Source organism: Seriola dumerili, unplaced genomic scaffold (assembly GCF_002260705.1).
Source record: "Seriola dumerili isolate Sdu_G_001 unplaced genomic scaffold, Sdu_1.0 BDQW01000002.1, whole genome shotgun sequence".
Classification (NCBI taxonomy): Eukaryota; Metazoa; Chordata; class Actinopteri; order Carangiformes; family Carangidae; genus Seriola; species Seriola dumerili.
This window is the reverse complement of record NW_019174257.1, coordinates 10658319-10676071: the sequence shown is the minus strand read 5'-3', so window position 1 is coordinate 10676071 and position 17753 is coordinate 10658319. Positions and strand designations below refer to the sequence as shown.

At 41.3% G+C, this 17753-nt stretch overlaps 1 protein-coding gene across 1 annotated transcript in view; it reads left to right on the top strand.

The window, feature by feature from the left end:
- The first annotated feature begins 2522 nt into the window (after positions 1 to 2522).
- Positions 2523 to 17753, top strand: part of LOC111237166 (glypican-1-like) — a 42590-nt gene continuing 27359 nt past the window's right edge. Inside the window, exons 1-3 of the mRNA XM_022766186.1 lie at positions 2523 to 2570; positions 4871 to 5015; positions 5280 to 5384. Coding sequence (XP_022621907.1) covers positions 2523 to 2570; positions 4871 to 5015; positions 5280 to 5384 — 298 coding nt within the window. The remainder of the gene's footprint in view (positions 2571 to 4870; positions 5016 to 5279; positions 5385 to 17753) is intronic.

The window sequence follows — 17753 nt, the reverse complement described above, 5'->3', positions numbered from 1 at the left end:
ATGACCACCACTTCTCCTGAGCCTTGGGATCTAATGCCAACCACTTACATCAGAAAGTTATGATTTTTCTGAGGCCTTTGTGTTCTTTTAATACGTTTTTGATGGGGAGGTAATGTACTATGAATCACAAGTTAGCTGACAACGGTGCTCTGCTAAAAGCTAACGATTCATTCGTCGACAAAGGTGATTCAGAACAGTCAGTTCGGCTGGAAGATAATGTGTTAAAGATTTGTTCATACATGCAGTTGTGATATTACAGTCATGACTAAAGACAGACTAACAGACACTGCCTTTGACTTTGGCCTTCTTCATTAACTTCACCCTGTTTTCAGGCTGACAGTTCACATGGACTTGGATGGCAGCCAGTCATTCACTCCCATAGCATTATGTCAGTGTTTATTGGCTACAGCTGAGCGATCTTATCTTGAATGACAGATCGTTTTGAATGAGGGTGGCAGGTAAGCTATTAAAATTTCATCATCTGTATGATTTATTGTTTGTAGTGTGTGTACAGTTTGTAACAGGTGTTAGTGTGTGGGTAGGCTTTGTGATGGACACATAGAGAGTGCATGCTGTGTCTTCAACAGTTGTCGACCGCTATTTATCATCTCCAGGTTTAGTTGGAGTCCTGTCGCTGCCGATGCTACCAGGAATGACTGACATGTGTGTCAAGAGTGCCATTGGTTTCAAATCTGCTGAGAAGGAAATATCTGTCATTCTGATTTACAAGCTTGAAAGGAGACAGAGTAGAAGCGAAAAATACTTTGCTGCAGCTCAGACCCACACACACAAACACACACTTACAGGTCGCCATGAGCAGGTCGCAGCAGGCTAAGCTGCTTTGTCTTTCATTATTTTTCTCTCTGACATCTTCATGCTCTGATGCATCGCAGGCATGCTCTTGGAAATACAGAGTGCTATGATGTATGATATGCATGATACTAGAAGGGTTTGTGTGTGAGGGCATGTAGAGAGTAAGGTGTAGAGGATGGCGAATAGGGAATAGATTGAAAAATGGCGAGTATTAAAGTATTAAAACTTTCTTCTTGAGAAAGTGTGGGCTTAGTTAAGGGCAGATAAAATAGGGCAGGAAGCTCAGATGAGGAGAAAATGGAAGAGAGCAAGACTGAGGCTGAGTTTAAATGAGTTTGAGAACGAGTTAAGCCGATGAAACGGGTTCAGTCTTGTGGTTAATTCCGATGTGTGTATCTGACCTGGCCCAACAAGCCTCATATCAGCGAGCCAGTTTGGAGGTAATGTTCTTGCCAGTCTGAGTGGTACCAGATTGATCTATGTCACAAACAGAGACTGAATGGTTTATTTGTGTGACCTAACTGACAACATTTAGACACCACTGACTCCGTGGTCTGAGCCAACACTGAAATCAAATGTGGTGCCAAAAAGAAAGCGGAGATGACACTTGTACTCATCCACAGACAGTATCCACATTGTTCTTTTGTTGCATGAACGACCTAAATATTTGTCTGATATCAGTTTAAACCAGTTTCCAACATTGGTGTTTTAATCTGACATTTAATATATCACTTTATGTAGATATGGAACACAGCTGTCTGCTCCAGATGGATTATACAGATGTTTTTGTTTTACCATGCTGATAATAGTTTCAGAAAAGCTTCTCATCCAAAAGCTGGCTGCATCAATTAGTTTCCAAAACAAGAAGATGTCAGTCATTGGAATATGAAGACAGGTACAGTTTGTGTACTGCATGGAAAAAAAACAGACATTTGACTTGTTACCCATCGCTCTGTTTCTATTTACTGGTACAAAACAATGTCTTTTTCCCGACGGCTAAAATGGTTGGTATGTGCCAATCTCTTTTAACACATTAATCCTAACGGCACTTAGCCTGCCAAGGCAATAACTCACCGGCTGGATTAACACTTGCCCTGACGTTACACTAGGTGTGTGTGGGACTGAGCATGTGTATGTGGGATTAAGTGAAAGGGTAGTGTAGTGTACGCTTTCCTTTGAATGAGGTGGCCTGTGAAGGTGTGTTCTACAGATGACCCGAAGCTGAAGCTGAACCTGTGCCTATTCTTGCCAAAACAAATGGTGTGTTTGTTGTGAAAGTTGCCCTCACACAGCCAACAAAGGGGTAAATACCAGTCATCGGGATATCATGTGATGTTTAATTTCAATTCACGATGGGAAAATGTACTAGGTTATTGATATAGACGGATTCTTTTCTATTTGTTTCTCTGTAATGGCCTGTGCTTCAACATGTTCCAGCGACCTCAATCAAATATAATGTACATACAGCGTGGTCACAACGTGACAATTCCTGACTTGACAAGTTGATCATGATCAACTAAGTACACAGGGGACAGCTCAACATGTCACAGCAGGAAAAACACACATGGAAATAATAAAATAGGTTGTTTGTGCTGGCTTGCTGCCACAGTCACCAGCAGCATTCAGCTGCATTTCGAGGTGCCTCAGACAGGCCATCCATCCATCCATCCATCCATCCATCCATCCATCCATCCATCCATCCATCCAGAATGCAGCAGGCTAAAGGCCAAGTCATGCTTTTCGCCTGGCTCTTCTGGGCAAGTCAGTCCAGATGTCCGTCTCTCCAGCAACATTTTCCAGCTCCTCCTGAGGGTTCCCAAGACATGCATTTCCAAGCCAGATGGAATATGTAATCCCCCCAGCCTGTTCTGGGTCTACCCTGAGGTCTCCTACCAGTTTGATGTGTCCAGAAAACCACTAATGGAAGGTGACCAGGACACATCCTTATCAGATGCCCGAGCCACCTCTTTTCAATGTGAAGGAGCAGCAGCTCTACTCTGAGATGAAGTCTGATCTACTTTCCTACCTCTAAGGGTATCAGACATGACATGACATGACAACATTAAGAGTTTTGGGCTTCTTCGCTTATTTACGGGGTTCAGCGTACAATACAGAGATAAAATTACATCCAATCAAACTATATTGTCACCTTACAAATTTTTGGGTACTTTTATGGCTTTATTTCTGTGTCAACAGTAGTGAAGGAACAGGAAATAATGGAAGACAGAGATGGGAAATGACATGCCACACAGGGCTGCAGCTGAGGTCAAACCAGAGATGTTGCTGTTTATGGTGAATATCTAACCCCTAGGCCACCGCACTGTGTCTGAATGGATCTGGCTTTTTGCATTGTGATGCTGAAAGAGGAAAGGAACTTCTGTTGATACGAAGATAGAAGAAGTCAGAAGAATAATATCGTCTAAAATATGATTGCATTTTGTAGCATTAAGAGTGCCGATAACTGGAGCTAAAGAGCCTAAGTGAAACTATGAAAATAACCCCAGACAAGGACATTTAGTGCAGGGACACTAAAGTTTTTACTGTCTTGTGCATTAACTTGTCCATAGTATGACATTAAAAAGTACTAGCACATTGTTACAAAGAATAAAGACTGGAGAACAATGAGTTTTTAATCTTTTTACTAATGTATGTCAAGCATTATTATTAATTAACCTGCCCCAACTCTGAACCTGACCTGTGTAGCATTAACGTCTCACACAGTTACATACATTTCCCCCTTTACACTCCTCTGACAAATCCATTTCTAAAGTAATTAAAGCAAATTTAAACCCTTTATGTTCGCTTCCATTCCTACAAATTGCATTTAATTTCAGCTGTATTTCTGAGGTGTCAGGGCTACCAGTGACCTTTCCTGGCCAGCCTTTGGGCCCGGCACTGCTGCTGGGGAAGATGTAGGGTGTGAAGATTGGAGAGCGTCTGACAGCTCATCGGTCACGTCCACCGACCCTGCCGAACTGAGCCGCAGGAAGGCACTGAATCTCTACCAGCCACTAACCTCCCTGCAGGGATGCATAGCATATTTAGAGCCGTTTAATGAGTCAGGAAGTGTTTGCAGAAATTTCTTTTAATTTGCATGTCACATTTTGTTTCATGCATTTACTTGCAGAAGAAGATCTACCCTTGAACCTCAATTCCTGACCTCAGTATCAATTTTTAAGCGGTTGCCGTGAAAGATTCGACTGATGTTTTGAAGCTGCAGGCCAACTGAGCACTGTCTGGTGAAAGAATAATTCAGTCAGGGTCCCTTTAGCTTTGAAACTCCCTGTCTGAGTATCTGGAATTTGAAGAACCAGTAAAATCTTTTAAATGACTTCTCAAAGCTTATGTAATGGAAAAAAGAAGCTTTTTATGTTACTTCACTCACCGAGCACTCTATTAGGAACACCTTGCTTGTACATGCAATTATCAGCCAATCATATGGCTGGTGGTGTTGGCCTAAAGGTGTGTTTTCTTGGCACACTTTATGGGACTGGACCACATTTGATTTTATGCTAATTTTTTCATTTATTATGATTTTTTTCATGTTGAAACCAATACACTCGCTATGTGTGTACACTGTCATGTTCCATTAATGAGAGTAAAATGAGAATGAATACTATTAATTTTTTATAAGGGATCCCTGGAATATCACCTTCTTCCTTCCACACCTTTCCTTATTAATGAGGCCTGCAGGTGTCGCTGTTTTGCCCCTGGCTCCTTGCAGCAGGAAACACTCTCATTCACAGAGAGTGAGAGGCATCAGCACTCTGCACCGCACACTCCCACCGACACACATTTCATTGTCCCAAAGCCTGGAAAGAGGGGATTCACCGGACACTTCTTCTCCTTTCTGAAACCTGATTTAAAATGAAGGATTTTGCTCTTTTGTTGCTTTTAAACTGACACATTTCCATAATCATGACCCGGTAGCTTGAACCCGGATCTGCACCGGCTTTGACTGAGCGACACCTGCTCACACACACACACACACACACACACACTCTCTCTCTCTCTCTCTCTTCTTTTCCTCTCTCTATTGTCTCTGGCATCTCTGCAGCTTGCAGCCAGCAGCGCCGAGGAGGTGGAGGAGGTGGAGGAGGAGGAGGAGCGGGGTGTACCTGACACCTACTGCCGCGAGTCGCAGCTCTGTTCTCCCGCAGAAACACCCCGGAGTGGCCGCCACGAGTGCCTCCTTCTCTCGTGTGTTAGTTAACCGGAGCTCTGTGCAGTTTGAACGGGGGGAACTGTGCTTCAGCTGACAGACTGAAAACTCTTCAACATCAACACTGCAACAAAACACAGTGACGGGAACAGGAACCCTCTGAGAAGTCCTGCCTGATTCACCCGGACCCCAAATCTTCAGGATTTTTTCTGACTGACTGTAATTGTAAAAGAAAGAAAAAGGACTACACCTCAGAAGATGCGTCTCCCGGTGCTTCTCTGTGTGTTGGTGTGTCTGTGTGCAGCACCGGGCCCGGTGGCCGGGGCGGACAAAAGCTGCTCCGACCTGCGGCAGTTCTACACCGGGAAAGGGTTCACCCTGACCGAGGTACCTCAGACCGAGATCTCCGGTGAGTTTTGGGGGTAAAAGGCATTTTTTTTGGGGGGGGTTGGGGGGCATCAACATAATTTCATACACTTCTCAGCACTTATGAAGTCAGTTTTGATGATTATGAGTAGAAACATGAATCAGCTGGCTTGCTGAAAAATCACACAGGGTGTTATGATATTATAGGTGCTTCAATTATGAGGTTTCCTGATATTATTTTATTTTGTGGGGTTTCTTATCTTTTAGTAACTGGATTTAAACTGTGTCTACAACATTTCTTTTGCAACATTCCTTTAAAATACATGAATCTTTTTCATAAGAATAAAATGCTTGGCCAGTGCACTGTCACTGGTTTGACTGTGGATACCATTCGTGTTAATAAAACTGCACCTAAAGCTTGTTTAGCCAAGTTTAAAGTTGCATTAAGTTGTTGAATTGTCAATTGTCAATCAGCAGGTGTGCTTGTATTAGGGTGTACCTCAGTTTATGTGTGTTATTGTTCATTTGTCTAGCCTCTCTCCCATTTTCCATTTCCCTCTCTGAGCAATGCACCCGTCCGAACTGAAGTGTTTCCCAGTCTATAGTCTGTCCTGCACATATCTATTATAGTCCGTTTCTGGGGCATTTTCATTGTCTGCTGAGGGCATAGTTGCAGGTGGGTGTAAGCCATGTGTTTTGTGGAGCTATTATGTTCTATTCAGGGTATTTATGATTGTTTGTCTGTGTTTGCGCTGCAGGTTAAAATATAGATGTTCTTTTTGTTCAAGGCTGTTGTTGTTCAATATTGTGTTTTGGGGCATTTTTCATTGTCTGCTCTGGATTGCAGGTGTGGTGTGGTGTGGTGTGGTGTGGTGTGGTGTGGTGTGGTGTGGTGTGGTGTGTGTGTGTGTGTGTGTGTGTGTGTGTGTGTGACTAGTAGATGCTGAAATGGCCTGTTGTGTCATTTGCATAAACTAATAATTTAGGCTAGCCTGGGGCAATATTCAATAACAACTATAGCTCAGCATGCTCACAGCATCAGCTGCTTTAAAAAAAAAAGTGGAGCCGAACAGGAGAAGGGATCTGGGATCTTTATTCTTTTGTTTCATCCTGGTATCCTCTCTTATCAGTCCATAAGCCATCCAACCACCGAGGCGATCATGAATTTAATCAATCAGTCAATTACCCATCCAGTCAAATAGTCAATCAGCTGGAGATCCAGTCAGTCAAACAGTCAGTCAGCCAGCCAGACATCACACATCAAAGTGTCTGTATCTCATCTCTCTGGTCACCACTCTTCACAGATGCTGATTAAACTGTCTTGGCCTTGAGGAAAGTGCAGATGGGAATTGTAAAATTGAGTTGTTTTCCCCTTTAAGGCAATCATCTGTCGCTCTCTGTCTCCTCCCGTATTTCACCTAAAGATGGACAGAGAGCAGCAAAGGAGGAAAAGGAAGGTGTGAGTGAGGTGTGCATATGTGTTTGGACTGCGTCTGATCTGAAGGTCATTCCATGTTGTGTCGGTTGAAAAAAATAGTCTCGTATGGGTGGGTGAGTTATTAATATTGGATGTGTGTGGGTGGGTGGGTGGTTGGGTGTGTTACTGAGATTGAGACCAACAAACAGACAAGAGTGAGGCAAAGAAAAGTGGAGGAAGACGCAGACAAAAAAAAAAAGACAAAACAGAAGCAGAGAGTGAGGCAGGTTGACAGAGACAGAGAAAGTGAGTCACTGAAGGTCTCTTTCACGGACGCCCGTGAAAGAGACCCGACGCAACACTTTCCCTCCCTTTCCATTAAAGACTCATCTTTTATTGACAGATGAAAAACACAATGCTTCAGTCACTTGGACCTTGATCTGCTCTAGTTATTTGAGCAAGACTTCTGCCTTCCCAAAACTCATTAAAACTGACAAACAGATAGGAAGAGAAAGATGGCGACAGGCAGCAGAATTCCCCAGAACAGGGGCTCTTCAATCTTTCTCATTTCAGGGACCCAAGGTTGGTAAATTTAGCTTTTCTGCCCAGGAAGAGACAGGCTCCTGTGGATTCCTGTCTCAGAGTCACCCAGGAGGGTGTTCGTGTCGACCTCGATGAGATTGCTGAAATAAACAAAAGTTTCATGCACCTGAGTGAGGTAGTCATGTTTGTATTAGGAAAGACCTCGTTGAAGCTGAGACACATGTTCATTCATTCGCTTAGATTCACTTTTCTGCACCTTTACAACCATTAGGAGGAATGTTAATTGTTCGGATGATATGATGATATGATTTTATTTTGATGCGTATGAATGTGCGGTTTAGTAAATTGCAGTTTTTCTGTCCTGCCTGTAACAACACACTGTATTAATGCGGATACATTGGATGATTCTCCCTTGTAAATGAGATTTGGAATCACAAGGGGATCCCACCGTATTATACTGGTTACAATACCATAACAGTAAAACACATTCCCCTCAGTTTACTGCAGGGGAACAAGTGTAAAATGAGCGAAACGTCCTCTTTATAAAAAGCACTTTCCAAAGTACATTCAGGCTCGCATGATTTCTAAACGTATCTATTATCACTCAGTGCAGTAAACACAGCACAGATGTTTCGGCCCTGTGGCCTTCCTGTGCATGCAGACTCACATTTAGAGGAATAAACAATTTCTTAATGATTCGGGACAAGACCCAGCTGTTCCCAGTCATGAGCAGTTCATGATTAGTGTTATCCGCTGAGCACGACAGTGGTAGAGGAGGTTACTCCAGTTTACTCTCCTCACTGGGTGACAAATCGCTCAATGTACAGGATAGTACTCCTGTTAGAGATACATATTTCTGATACCAGTGCAGCACCAGCATTTCAGTGCATCCATCACCTTAATTCATCACCATTATTATAATAATGTTTTTTCCACCAAACAAAATATGACAAATGTGAAATGTCAAGACCAAGCATTCATTGTCAACTTCTGATACTTCACAATTCCTAGTTGTGATTCTCTTCCGCGATCAGACAGTATTAAGGTTTGATATGTAGATACTTTCTGTTTGTTCTCCTCAGGTCAGTCAGACATCTTTGGCACAGTCCAACAGCAGTGGCAACACAAAAGTCCATTCAAAACAAACAAACAAACAAAAAAAAAACAACTGTTGGCATGAAAGCTGTTATATTGAATGTCTGAATGCATTTCTCTCCCAATAAACATACATTTAGATTTTCACAGATGAATTCTGGCAACTATAACACCAGCTGACCAACTAGTCAAATATGATGTGCAATTTGCTGTTACATGTGTTTTAAGCAGTTAAAATCCGTCTTGTACCTGTAGATGTTTATATGTTAAGGTTTTTAACTTTGACTGGAACACAGCCATACATCAAAACAGAAATGCAGTGTCTGTAACTGCCACATATTAGCAGCATTAATGGAAATTTTGATAAAGGTAAGGTGCATAAAATTAAATATGTTCTGTCAGTCTGCAAGGGGAAGAAAAACATTTGTGATTAACACTTGACATCTGGATATGAAATGCATGTTATTGCCAGGCTTAAACAGGGTGTGAGACCTGTATTAGTTAGTTGATATGATTAATATCATAATTCCACAGTAAACAGTGCAATATAACAAGCAGATGCTCTAAATGCCTACTGAGAGTAAAAAAAAAAACAGCCCCTATTCTTGTCACTCCCTGCTCACATCTATTGTCCTATAGGTTTAACACCATGTGAATGGAAGTCGTCTTTCCTCCTGTCTGCCAGTCTGTCTTTGTGCCTGCGAGCGTTTTTAACACACACACACATTGTGCCCTTTACCTGGTCAATAGTTAAAGACTAGCTCTCCCTATATAGTGTGTGTGTGTGTGTGTGTGTGTGTGTGTGTGTGTGTGTGTGTGTGTGTGTGTGCGTGTGCGTGTATGTGTTTAAAAGTCAGTGAAAGCCAACACCTTCTTCAGGGAAGACACTTAGTTTCATTCACATGAGCATTGTCTGTGCAGAGCAGCACACACCCATGTGATCGTATGACACAGAAACAGAGGGAGACTATATGTCCTGCACACTTCATATTCTGTATTGGAAGTTGCTGAGTTTTGTCGCCTGTGTGTGTGTGTTTGTCCGTGCGTAGTGTAGCCAGCATATTGAGTATTTGTCACATTGTTGTTTGTTTGAAGCAACAAAGAGGAAATGCAGGGAGGTTGTGAATGACAAGAGATAATGTGAAACACTGGGTTTTAGGTCAGATTACCTGCAGATGAGGATACATTACAGCTTTGGTTACCAGTCAATAATTCTTTAACAAGACTGAGTCAACTAGGGAGCCTCCATTCATTTACATTTACATGATTTCGATACCCTCTCTGTAGCTACACACTATTAAGTGCTGAGGATTAATTCTGCATTATCATTCATGAGTCAAGCCTCCATTCATATTTAGTGCTAATTTTAGGCAAATTTTCAGAAAATTGGCAATAGAGAATGCAAATGAATCTGTTCCATCCACAACTCTTATGTGAGTCTGAGGATTTGGGTCGTTGAGATAAACAGCTGGTGGCGCTAATTAGCATCAAAGTACAAAAGCATTTTCCTCATAGACCGCCATTATAAAAGAGACGCCTACAACAGGACAACAGGCAAGGTCAATTATTACTCTAGGTGTCATGAATTTTAAAACATAGAGTTTTTTTTCATAAAATGTGTTTTTGTAAAACATTCCCAGAGCCAAGAGAAGTGATTTTTATCTGCATTAAGTTTTTGAATCTGTAAAGTCTATGGACTGAACATGAGTGTGGAGTGGAGCCAGTGGGAGAAACAGTAATGCACATGTGCAGTGGGGTGCACATACAACGTGTACAACGTGGAAGCAGACCTGGAAGCTAGAAAACTTTTTTGGCTTATGCGCTTGGTGAGCGATTTTCATTCAAGTGAGTGGGCGCCATCTTTGAGTCCGGTATCCAGCTCCCATTATACATGCAAGCCTTAAATGAATGAATCCAATGGGGACAATATGATGGAAATGTGGCATTTATGTTTGTTTCATGTCATAATTTGAGGAACGTTACAGTCTCCTCATTTCTCCACACAGATTCGATGATTTCGTCTTCCGTTATTCATTGTCTCTCCAGTGGAGTGAAACTGTGCCATTTAAATCACATCCTTCAAAGTCAAAGTCTGGAAAAAGAAACTATGCAGCATATTTTAATGTAACTTAGGAAGTTGCATTTGCAAACTGAAATATGTATTAACCTTTATGCCCGACTAAATAATGTCTTAATGTGATTTCTCTTCTTGCTCTGCCTAGGAACACTGATGTATGAAATTTCTTTTCTATGCACAAGAACATTTACATCACCTATGAGAATATTACAATACCTCAGAGCTAAAGAAAAATATGTGTTTCTTCAAGTGAGTATCAATATTTTACTGTTTTACTGGTGCTGGTGTACATCTGCACACAATGTCTGTTGTTAAATCGCTGTGTGTGTGTGAGTGTGTGTGTGAGTGTGAGTGTGTGAGAGAGAGGAAATTGATACTGTCCATCATCTGTCACACATCACACGCTCACTCAGGCGCTCACAGCACATGCCACCAAGTGGAACGCTGAATACCCAGTCCGCACACACACACGTACGTAAGTGGTCTCTCTACACACCTATAACTTTTATACTCCTCCCTCATCATCTCCCTTGTTGGCTGTCTTACTCCTGCTTCCGTCTCTGCATTGTTTTTCTAGACATGGCTCAGATCTATGAGCGCAGGGTTGTCTGTGTCTGTGTGAGAGGGGGGGGGCTTCAGTTGGCAAGATCTGTTAAAAGCAGAGCTGTGAATCTTTCATGATGTCTGATGCAGTAACATGAGAGAGAGACAGACAGAGATAGAGGTGAGGAGGAGGAGAGGGGAGACGATGTGAGGAGAAGGAGGAGGAGGCTCTGTCATAGTTACCTTTCCTCATCTCCTCTTCATCCTCCCTTCGTAGAGGAGGTATGAGTGGTGCTACAACTGGTTGGATACTGATACTGCCTCCTGTGCTCCATATTTGATCATTTTCTGATGCCTTTTTTATTAAATGCTTAACCTACAGTTAAGTAAATAACAGTAACTGGAAATATTTAGTGTTGTAGAACTGATCTTTGCCAAATTCCTCTCCCAAGCAGTTATTTTCCAATCTAGCGACCAGGTACGACAGGCCTGTCGAGGTTTGGCTTTCTTGGCATGCCAGAGTGGAGTGCATGAGTATGTGGTAAGACTGATACTCAGCATGAAGAGCTTTGAAGGTCGTGTTGTTTTTCGTAAACCAAAAACACAAAGACTTATGTGTTTATCTGCTATAACATGAAGTGCAAAATGCATAGACTGTATATAAGGATGGACATAGCCTCCGTGTTGCACCCATAGGTTTCTGAAGAGCAGTTTTGAAGCTCAGAGTGGGCTGCTTCCCTATCGCCATCTTGGTAGTGCCTGACTCTGCCAAACTCCTGGCTAATCCAAAAATGGAGAAAGAGGTGGGGCGTGTGTGGAGCCGAGACTTTGTTGCATGCTGTGGCAAGTATACGCTCCCGTTTTAGCACAGCTGGGCGTTTTGCTCAAAGGCAAACCCAAGGCTAATTCATTTGCTGGCTAATTAGCTAGTTAATTGGCTAAGCTAAAAAGCCTGGTATGGTGAGCGCAGACACTAATACCTGCCAATTAGTGCTAAAATATAAATAAAAATAATACTAGAGCTTCACTCACCTCAAAATACAGGAGCACAGGCTTCCTCGCGTTCCGTTAGTCAATTGACTGTCGAGAGGCCATGTTCAGTGACTTGAATTAGCTGAGGTAACGCCAAGCTGACAGCTAGCAGGCTGTGACGGCATCCATATATCACTCACAGCGGCCATGCCCTCAATTATGCATAACTTTACGCATTAATTAATTTAAGATTTGTGAGTTATATTAAAAAAATCACCCCTCTACAGTTGTCTTAAATAGGGGAATTAGCTATAGAGACCAAAATAGTTTTTAGTACCAGGCTGTGAACATTTTAACAGTTTATTTCTGCTTTAAAGTTGCACATTTGAACATGGGAGTCTATGGGGATTGACTAGATTTTGGAACCAGCCTCTAGTGGCCATTCGTGGAACTGTAGTTTTTAGCATTTCCATGTTGGCTTCATTTTTCAGCACTGGAGGTTGCTGCTTAGTAAAACGTTAGCATGTGTTACTACCAACATTGGTTACTTGCAAGGCCAAGGAGCATATCATTAACTCACTAGGTTAAAGTAGTTTATGGGGTTATACGTTGAAAAAGCCCCACTTGCGACTGGCACATCTACCGTGATTTGTTTTCCTGTTGTGTGGAAACCAGTCGTGGATGCTATCAGAGTCTAAGCTTACATTGGATTTGAGGACGTTTACCCTCCTGCAGCTCCAGCCCACATTTGACAAGATGGCGTAACGTTTTCTAAACACTGTAGTCCTCATGAAGCCTTTTCTCTTGTAATGTTAAAAGTGAAACCACAAACAAATACGTAAGCTAGGCAGCCTAACAGGATTATATTAGAGTGAAATAACAGTCTAATCATATATTTATCCTGATCAAATGCTAGGATTAACTAGCTCTACTCTGCAATACAAGATGTTATTTTATTTCCAAGTCTTCTACATGGACAAGATGGATACAAGATCCTTTTTGACAAGATTCTTGTATTAAAACGAGTCAGCTGGAAACATTGAAATGTCATGCAGCTAACAGTAAATTGTCATAGACAGGTTTCTGAGGGCTGTCATCAGGCATGGGGCAGAAAACGACCCAAAATTACTGTGGGTTTATGAGGAGACCAACATGAAAACTGCACAAAGTAATGACATGGAACTGTTCATATCTCAAGCAAAGGAAAAGCTGCCTGTTAGCTCAGACAGATGTATTATTATGTGACTATTATAATTTGTTTATGGCTGTTGCATGAATATTGCCGAGGCTCTGTGTTTGACATGCATTAAGAGTCTGCAGTTTGGGAAACAGACTAATGGCTTTGCATGGAAAATGTGTCACGTTGTTATGCTCACAATTTTCCAGAAAATTATAAGTAAGCGTGTTAGTCTCTTTTCATGGTCCTGTGTGGCTGATCAATGAGTAAATCCTGTATTGACACCGCTTGTAAGGAGTGAATCTCTCCCTGTTTACACTGCTGTCATCCCTTATATCAGTTATCTGGCATACATCCAGTGTCTGGTGTCTTCTGAGGAAAGAGCAGAATTTTCATACATGCTAATGTTACACATATAATAACCAGAATGAGTGACTGTGCTGTGAACTTGTGCAGCAGGCAGACAGCATGACAACATTAGATTTTTTTTTTTTATGCTAACGTTGTGCTTTTAATTTTAACCCCAGCTGATGGTTATTTGGTTCAGTTTCTGACTGGAATATGTATCATGTATCATCAAAGGTGGTGTGTGAAAAAAAAAAAAAATTCACCGGCAACAAGCTTCTTCATTTCTAAATATATAGTGGAAATGCCCATACATAAATTATTATGACATTGTGGAGACGTGTTTTGTGCCCCAATGCTGCTCTTGTGTCCTTGATTATTAATAGATGGAAACCTGATGGAAACACATCTATTGTAGGCTGCAAAATCGACAGTTGCCAGCTAGAAATGCTTTTGTTTACTTCTGTCTGAAATCTAGGACCAGCTGTTTCAAACATTACTAAGAATTTTGAGTGGTATCCGTCATTGTAAATCACATGTGCTGTGCAAGGTCAGGCAATTTGCATAATTTTATTTAAAATGGCAGCAAAAAAGTCTGAATTTTCATGGCAGGAATCGTCTTTATAGTGTTGAGGCTTGTCGATATACTGTATGTAATGCAGCCATTTACATTCTACGTATGAACCCGCAGCTATTATCCAGAAACACTGTGAGTAAAGGCACAAGAAGATTAAATCCAGTCCTCCATTGCCAACATATAATCAAGTAGAACTGATGAATACAAGGGTCAGAGCCGTACAACCCTCCTGCATCCCTATGATCAATGATCATCACATATTATAGGAGTGGTAGGTGGAGGGAAAAAAAGAGCTGAGGAGCAAAAGCGCAAACCGTTCGATGCCTTAACATCAATCTTTGCACTTAAAAATCAATGTGGTACAAAACCAGTAGTGTTTCTCGATAACCTCTGTCTTCCTCTACATTTCTCCCACTCTCTCACCCCCCTCTAGTTCACACCTCCTCCTCTTGTTCTCTCCCCTCCCTTTAATGTTTGTTTCCTCCATCTTATCAGACGCTATTTTTACTTTCTCCTCCTCCTCCCAGCCCTCCTCTCATCTTCCCCTCCTCTCTGGAAGTCGAGCGTCCATCTGTTTTCCAGATGAAAAGATGAGTTGTTTGTCTGATGTGGTGGACTCAGTAGTTGCTCGGCTGCTTTGAGTCAGTGCTCTTCATGCATACTGTATGCTCCATGGAGCCCCACGCAGTGTGTGTCTGTGTGTGTGACTGAAGGGATGGAGATTTATTGGTATTTGTGTCACTTTGATAACAGGCATTTGCATAAAGTGAAATGAACTGGTGCACAGCTGGTTGTACTCGTGGTTTCTGAGCTGATTCCTCTGTTACATTGAGATATTACTGAACAAAATAATCAGACAGCATTTTTTTAAATGAGCTTTTCTGTTGGTCATCTTCTATGAAAGTCAGCAGAACAGGACTACAACGGCTACTTTCATTATCGATTCATTTGAAGATTATTTTTTCAATCGTTTAATCTACAAAACAGTGAAAAATATCCATCACACCGTCCACATCCTTGTCTTGTTTTGTGCGATCAACAGTCCAAAACCCAAAAATGTTGAATTTTTCTATAATGTAAGAGAAAAACAGCAAATTCTCACATCTGAGTTGTTTCTCTTCATTGACTAATCAATTAATTGACTAATCGTTGCAGCTCTAAAACCAAATATCTTTTGATTATGGACTTTTGGTTGGACAAAACAAGCAATCTCAATGTTAAACTCGGCTTTAGGAAATTGTGATGGTGCATTTTTGACAATAATGAAAATAATCGCCCTCCAACCATTTATTGCTGATATATTCGTGTTCGGTATAGAGTTATAACAATGCATTACTGTCACTTTCCTTCTGCATTGATTGATTAATTGATATGTTTATATTCTCGCCCCGATTAGGTAATATAACACAACAGTACAGATGTAACGTAACTTACCGTGCATTCACAATCATTCACAGTGCACTTCAGCTAAAGTATTTTTAATAACTTCTTATGACAGTGAATAGAGACGACAGGAGTGGATGAGATGTGTCGGCGTAGCGTGTTCACCCTGCGCTTCAGCTCGCAGCTCTGTATATTAACTGTCATGCATTGTGGTTTGTAATTTCAGGGAAGGACGCGTACAGGCTCAGTGGGTTATCTGCAGACAGATGAACTGGAGAATGTATAGTGAGGCTTTACAGTGCTCTGCTTTCCATTTCACTAGCCTTTAGCAGCACGACACGCCAGCACAGACCTGCTTCCTCTCAACGCCTGGCTTCTATTGTTTGTTATTACAAGGATTAATTGCTGTAATTCAAGTCTTTTCGGCAAAATATGACAGAACAAAACAAGTATGAGTGTGTCTGTGGTTTCACTCAGACTACCAAGTAGTTTTCAGTCCATCATGTTGGTTGGTTTTTTGAAAAGGTTCTACAAACTCCAGTTTTGAATATCTATTTTAGCAAACATTTAACCAGTTTTACAATATGTAATAACACATAATGATAAGGAGAAAATGCTGAACACACGTCTGTAGCTGTCTCACAGACGTTGATTGTTGTGAGCAGTCGTGGTGGTGTTAATTAGATCAGGGATTTCGCACAGTAGTCTGAGTGTGACTATTCAAAACGTGCGTGATATTATTCATACAGTTTAATGTTTGTACAAGTTTCAATAATTAAGACATAAACAACTGATTATTGTGTAATCAGCTGATTATTCTGTTATACTTTGAATACAATATATATCATATGTCATATCGCTGGGTGAAGATATAGGATTATACACCCGCTTTCAGACCAACACGAGGAAAAATCAGCAAGTTTAGTGATTGTTTGTGAGGAATGCAGATTATATTAACTTAAAGATCCCCTCTACACATGTGTTACGACAATCTACAGAAAAAAAAGTGCAATTACCTGGATAAAAATTCTTGATATTGCAAAACCTCCTTGTCCCTCATTTAAAAATGCATGAAAAGTTTAACTATTGGACACAAAATGTCTCCTATTTCGATAAAAGGTCAATTCTCAGTGTTTGTGCAGCCTTCAGGTGTCAAACTCTGCGCATGCATCACTGAAGGTGAAGGTCAGACATCCAAGTGAGGAAACAATAAGCAAAACGCATTTTGGAGTGGAGGGGCACTTTAATAACCAACCTGCATCGTCATATTGGTAAGTCGAGCGCCAGAGATAGAAACATGAAGTTAATGCTATAGTAACGCTGTAAGATCTTCTTTTGAATGTGATATCTGCTGTGGATGTGGTGTTTTCAGCTCATATGATCTCCTCATAAATATGAACGTGTGCTCGCAAATTTATACTCGGCCATGTCACCTGATCACAAGACTCTTGTGTTAATTATGTGTTTAGCCTGTGATAGCAAGCAGAAGTTATATGGAGGGGGGGTGTAGTATATAAAAACATGAAAATAGGTAAAATGCATATTGTTCTCACCTGAGAATTTCTATTCTGCAAGTGGAAGTTTTCAGTTAAAAATATTAAACTGTTAAATTCGACTTAGCATGTTGAAGGAACGGCTGTAGATGTATTCAGTGCTCTGTATAGTCACCAGGGGAGACATTACATTATTACTGCTAATCACATAGTTTGTAAGTATTTTCCTCAAACATCCGCAGGGTTTTATTAGGTTTTATAGCTTGAATGTTGAATGAATTTAAAGTCAGTAAGTGGTTTTGTACAACAGAAGATGTTATTGTTTCCTGACTGAGAGGTCACAACCACACACACCGCATGCACCCCCCTGAGTGCTGATAGGATCATGGTGGACAGTATTATCAGACGCAGATCTCATTAAGATCTGACTGGGTTTCAACGGCAGGTGTACCTGTCACAGCTCTACGAGGTAAAACAAGCAGACTTGGGACCGGTTTCCAATAGCAACCGAGGGTGGTGATCATCTATGATACATGTTAGTGCAGCGAAAGGTGATTGATTTTATTTCTGAGGAGTGGGTGTAAAAGGTCAAATCAATGAGGGACCATGCGGCAGCTTTTCACCTGAATTCAAGTGGTTCATTGAAAGAGCAAGTCTGTGATTTGTTAACACACAGATGCACGCACACTCACAACTGCTTGTCAGCTCCCAGGGATATCATGCGAGTTGTGGTTAGTTAATGGAGAACCTGATGCCAACCTGAAGTACCTGTCAGAGTGTGTGTTTGTGT